Here is a 6,097-nt window from a genome sequence, read left to right as displayed (position 1 = left end):
TACGTTGGGAACCTCATCACTTTAACATGTACAATTTTGTCGCAAGAGGAAAGCAAACAAGAGCCAACAGGCGATAAGAAGCTTCACTGGTTGTTTGCTGAAGGAGAGCTGCTTAGGTGGTGGCTGCCCTGTGTTTGTTTTCTAGGATCACATTCTTGAGCTTTATCAGTGTGAGGGATGAGTTTTTAATGCAAGAGATCTTGTTCATGCTTCGCCTATGTTCCACCTTCACGTTTGCAGAGGAGATCTGCTGGTTGTTTACCAGCAAGACAAGCGGTGCTTCTGTTTTCTACCTGGGAGTTTAGCGTAAGTAACAAAGGAAGAGTGCACAGTTGAGGTTTGAACATTAAATTAGGATCTTATTAGTTAAATATCCTTTGTTTCTGTGAGCTGTGCAGTTAGTGCACAACTGTTCACTTTTGCAAAACCAGCACATGGATGCATAATTTGCACGGGGAAACATGATGGTCTGAGTTCTGCTGAACAGGACAGAACAGAGAGAAGTAATAAATCTGCTGCAAATCCTTCATGTCTGCTCCTGGGATTGAACACATGGTGAGAGACAACAGGCAGCTCCGCTCCCCTGACCACATCCAGGAGCTCTGGCACTCTGAAGCCATTAAGGCAGTAATTTCTTATTGAGCAATGGGATTGCTTTATGTCTGGGCAAAAGTTTTGATCTGTAGTGGTAAGACATTTTACCACGACACTACGGAAGAGTTCGTTCTTCACAGAAAAGATTGGAAAACATCACCGTGTCACTCTACACTATGATCTATATGATAGCCTGTGTTCTACGCAGATATTTCCCCATCTCACAAAGGATAAAGCTGATCAGAAAAAGGCAGAGGAAAGCTGTAGAGCTATGGGATCGCTTCTGTTGGAGGAGTGATGACAACTTGTTGGAAGAAAGACAACCAAAGAGGCTCAACCGGTGCCTGTGAAACCATTCTGGCATAGAGAAGGTGGACAGGATTGACAAGGACTCAGCTGGAAGCTGGTTAACACATTGTCAGACCTGTGAACTAAAGTGCTTCTAAACAGATATTCTTGGGGATAAATTTCCCCATTCTTTTTTTTTTTTCCTCAGTAGAATAAGCACAGCATTGAATTACAGAGAAGCTCAACTATTATCTCATAGTTTTCTTTCTTTTATTATAGACTTTTTATCCACATGAATGATAAAGAAACTACAACAGAGTTAAATACCTTTTCTGATAACAGTGATTATATTCTTAATTACACTCAATATTAAATTGTAAAATATTTCCAGAAGAGTACAATCTTAATTCATACAGCAGGCAAAATACCAGAGGAGAAAGGGGTCAAGGAGAAGGGTATGAGAGTTTCCAGTCTGCTTTTAAAAAGCTCTGTGTATGGCTCACGCTTTTTTATCCTTCCGTCCCAGTGTGGCTCCATCTCAAAACCACGTTTCTTTCCATAGAACAATCACTATGCAAAAGCAAAAGATGATCTGGTGGATGGTGTCAGTGTTTGTAACGTTGGAAGGATCATCAGTTCTCTTCACTGCTTATGTATGTGACTCATCAAAAGCGTTTCCTCTATTAGGTTTAGTAGTCCTTCTAAAAACACAAAGACTTAAACTTTGGTACCACCAAAAAAGATCCAGGACAGGCATTTTTCGATTTTTTTTTGTTTGTTTGTTTTGTTTTTCCTAATAAATGGCTGCTACGTTCTATTTTACATGGTTGTCCATGATGTTTTGAGGTCACTTGTCCTTGAGTTCGGAGGAACCTGATTTGTTTTACTTGTTCTTTATATCCCCAAGCACTTCCATTTTATCAGTCTTTATACAAGTTAGATTTCAGAACGGTGGGTTACTATTTACAAGGGAACAGCTGCAAAAGATCCTGCGCTTCTAGGAATAAAAAAATGCCAAAAAAAAAAAAAAAAAAAAAAAACAACAAGAAAACGTTACCATCTCTAAGCCCAAAAATCTGAGGTTTCTTTACTCACAGAATTACATCATTTACTCGCAGTCCCAACAAAACAGATACGCGAAAGTCACCTGCTCAGGGAAGGTTCAGTTTGGATATTAGGAAGAATTTCTTCTCTGAAAGAGTGGCAATGCACTGGCACAGGCTGCCCAGGGAGGTGGAGGAGTCCCCATCTCTAGAGGTGTTCAGGAACCATGGGGATGTGGCACTTGAGGACGTGTGAGAATGGTGGGGGGTGGGTTGGCAGTTGGACTTGGGGATCTTGGAGGTCTTTCCAACATTCATGATTCTATGATTCTATGATAAGCATCCTCTGAGACTTTGCTAGTTAATATTCGCGGAGTCCCGTGGAAATACTCTATTAAAGATGAAGTGCAAAGAGTAACTGACTGCAGTATGACTAAATACAAGACCTGATTTGGCATGGCAGGTCCAACAAGAGCAATATGGGATTTCTGGAAAACACAGGGCATTAATTGAGTGGTTGTTCTGCAGTGCAAAGGGTCTTCACTCGCTTGGTGCATTGCATGGGTATGGATATGCATGCACATTTCTTCCTGAGACAACTCTTTCCTGCTTGGCATATTGAGAATCTGAAGTTGCTTCTGAGCAATAGAGTTGTGATTTTCTGCTTGACTGATTTAGCTTAGCAGTTAAGTAATGACTAATCTTCCAAAAGTCTACTCAGAAAAATCCCTGTTGTCTGCAGGGATGGTGCATCACCGGCAACAAAACCAGCACAAGAAATGCATCCATCCTTCATTCTCAACAAACAGGAAATTCTCAGAGCTGTGATGCTGGGACCTTCCTACAGGGATTGCTGGCTGCTGGAAATGCAGTGGTGAGAACAAATGGTGCCGTCCAGCTGATGCTGCCCTTCTCAGCTTGAGCTGCCCAGGGCCCCATCCAACCCAGCCTTGGGCTCCTCCCATGGTGAAGCACCCACATTTCTCTGGGCAGCAGTGCCAGGGCCTCATTGCTCTCTGAGTAAACGTTAATTTAAATGTTAAGTCTTTAGCACCTGGATCTGAATGTTAAGGCAGTTTCCCACTTTCTGCTGAAGGTACATTTCCTTGAAGCCACTTTCTAGTGCCAGAGAGCAGAAGCTCTTGCTCAAGCCATGAGACTGGGTTCAAACAGTAGTCAGTTCTCAACACTATGTTCTACCCCAGTGAAACATCACAATTTGGGTGATGATCTAGGACAAGAGGTAGCAGACTCAAGTTGCACCAGGGGAAATCCAGGTTGGATATTAGGAACAATTTCTTCTCCAAAGAGTGGTCAGGCCCTGGCACAGGCTGCCCAGGGAGATGGTGGAGCCCCTGTCTCTGGTAGTGTTTGAGAACTGTAGAGATGTGGCAACTGGGGACATGGTTTAGTGGTCATTGTGGGGATGGATGAACATCACATAGCAGAACAATTCTCTCAATTCTTGCAATGGCTGCAGAGAAAAACCTGATGGCCAGGCTGGTCAGAATACTACACCACCCCTTCTTTCACAAGCTTACCTTTAGCTTTTGCTGAGGTGTGCACCCAGCTTTTCTTTCCTGATCAAGCTTGCTGCATAGGGAATCTGCAATGACACAGAAACAAAGCCACTGTTTTAAGCCAAGGTTTGGCTGACAACATATCCAGGCTGGAATCTCTGCACAGCCAAAATACAGCAGGTTGGGAGTATCAGTCTGCATGTATTTATATCCTCATAATTAGGAAGTTCTTAATAACTATCTCTGCCTTGCACCAACCCGAGGAAAGCCACTGAAGTGGAACAAATAATTAAAGCAAAACAGAGAACATAGGTATATTAGGGAACGTAGTTATATTTAGGAGCAAAGTGGGATGATGTGTTCATAGGCTGCTGGGAATGCAGTATGGGACAGCTCTTTAAAATGCAACAAAACTAAATTGCTCTGAGATTTCCCTGTAGGTGGGAATCCAAATGTCTACATGTTCACTATTCCTCAATACTGGATAGCTGCCTTTTGGAAGGAATCATACTGGGATCATAAAATCAATGCACCTCCGATCCCGGTGCTGCTGCAGACCAGGGTGACCTGCTTCTGCCACCAGGAGCTCCACAATATTTTCAGAAATAAGGGCAAATGTGTTAAAATCATGAATTCATTTTCATTACTTCTGAGCTAACAGGATCAGTCCAAATCTGGGAGCGAAGGGAGCCACCAACAAGTGGCTGAATAAGCACATTTCAGCTGAGACTGTGATGTTTCTACCTCCTGCTCACTCCCAGCATCACTCTGCATGGCCGTCAGTTATATAGGACATCTCCCAAGCTGTGCTGACCTAGATAACACAACGAGGTACATTCTGTCAGAAAGGGACTGTTCTCAATCCCTTTTTTTCCTGCTATATTTGGCACATCGGTGTCTTTTCAATGCGTGTTGGTTTGTCCATGCTCCCGGTAATAAATAAAAGTGGAAGGTGTGGTGTTCAGTAGGGACAGTTTTTCACGAGTTAAATACATGCAATGTCATCTGCTTTTCAAGTTGCACGAACATTTTGTGAATCCAGCGCTGCAATAGTACAATAGTTAGGGCTGTTTGTGACACTACAGTCCCTTTTTGTGCATCCAGAGTGAGTGTTCGGATGAAGATAGATCAATACTTAAAAGGGCATGAAGATGCCTTTGATAAGATTCCTGGAGTGCATCCCCTTTGGCTTCTTGGGAACTGGATTCTGCTTGGAATTATGCATGTAGAGCTAATTTCCATCCTTATTTAACTACAGGTGAGTCCACCAAAATCAGATCGATATTTTAAAGCACCACTGTTTCCCGTTTCTGCTTTTCACTTACGGAGTGACAAGCATGCGGTGACCAACATCTCTGCAAATCTACTTAACAGTGTGAATATTCCCTGTATGTATTGTGAACACATTCTTTGTACAAAGCCCCAGCTTTCCGTGTACAGCATAAAATAGGAACTAAATCTACTGGAGCTTTTCTTAATTACAGTAGGACTCCAAGGAACATGATCTCATACCTCTGAAGACCTGAGAATGCCACACTAGGGTGGATTTTTCCTTCTTTTAAAGACTTCTTGTGAACCTTTAAAGATCGGGATAAAAGATGATGAAGAGAAATCAATTTTGCAGGCAGATAGTTCCTGATTTATTTTCTTGTCTGCCTTCAAAGAACAGAGTTGGTTCAAAGTAACGCTGAGGGCTAGAGGCCATCGAACATCAGAGGAGTTCTAGCTGGATCCAGTCTCGAGGGCTGAGCGTTATTATCACCCCAAAGTTGGTCAGTGGGGAGGAAGCCAAGACTCTGGAGTGAATATAAAACCCATCCAAACCAGATGGAAAGACAAAAGGCTGTCAGAACAATTGGCATTTCTATCACGTCTCAAAGACCTACTGCCTTTATCCCCATGGAAAAATAGTGGGATTGATCACAGTCCATGCCTGAAGCAAAGTGGGACCTCCACGTACTCAGCCATTTGGGTAGACAATGCTTTGAGGCACGAAGAATAGAAAAACATGCTCGGTGATTTCAGATCAATTTTCTTGTTAAATATGACGATTTATTGATCGCTTCTTGGCACTTGGCTGAAAGCTTGGCACATGGTTGCATGCTTCCTGGCAGCTGCTCTAGGCACTCGGACCAACTCCTTTTTAACAGAAATTGCGAATGGCCACACAGAGTCCAGCGCTCCATCCACCTACCAAGCCAAGTCGTGTCCAAAGAGGTCAATATCCATTTCAGAGGTTGTAACAGAACACTTTACTAAAGACCTGAGCCTTGTTCCTGACTTTCAGGAAGCCATAAAATAATTTTTCAAAGTCCGGAGTGGACAAAGCATTAAAATTACTACTCATTGATTAAACAGTGAGGCTTTCAATGAGGAACGTTAAACCTGTGCCACGTCCCCGTTGCTGTGAGTGTAGTGATGGCAAAGTGACAGCAGAGGGCACTTGGAGCCTGAGCCATCGCCTACCATCCAACGGCACAACTTCCTAGCACGTGTTTGCCGGGGTGGCAATCCATCATCGTGTTCTGCATTGCAGTTTCACAATGTCAAGAGTGCTTTTAAACAAACAGATGCCTTCATGATCATACTGAAGAATTCAGGAAGAGCTAATTTAAGTTGTAGATGCACTCAATGGTGAGAAGAGAAAGGAGA

The 6,097-nt window shown here is 43.0% G+C and overlaps 1 protein-coding gene across 1 annotated transcript in view; it reads right to left on the bottom strand.

Moving 5' to 3' along the window:
• The window catches only part of SKOR2 (SKI family transcriptional corepressor 2), a 19,328-nt gene continuing 14,447 nt past the window's right edge, over positions 1,217-6,097 (bottom strand). Inside the window, exons 7-8 of the mRNA XM_021381080.1 lie at positions 3,467-3,531; positions 1,217-1,879 (exon numbers count right to left, since the gene is read on the bottom strand). Of these exons, the coding sequence (XP_021236755.1) occupies positions 3,469-3,531 (63 nt within the window). The 3' untranslated portion in view covers positions 1,217-1,879; positions 3,467-3,468. The remainder of the gene's footprint in view (positions 1,880-3,466; positions 3,532-6,097) is intronic.

This window comes from Numida meleagris, chromosome Z (genome assembly GCF_002078875.1).
Source record: "Numida meleagris isolate 19003 breed g44 Domestic line chromosome Z, NumMel1.0, whole genome shotgun sequence".
Lineage (NCBI taxonomy): Eukaryota > Metazoa > Chordata > Aves > Galliformes > Numididae > Numida > Numida meleagris.
The sequence above is the reverse complement of the archived record's forward strand: the minus strand, read 5'-3'. Positions and strand labels throughout refer to the sequence as shown.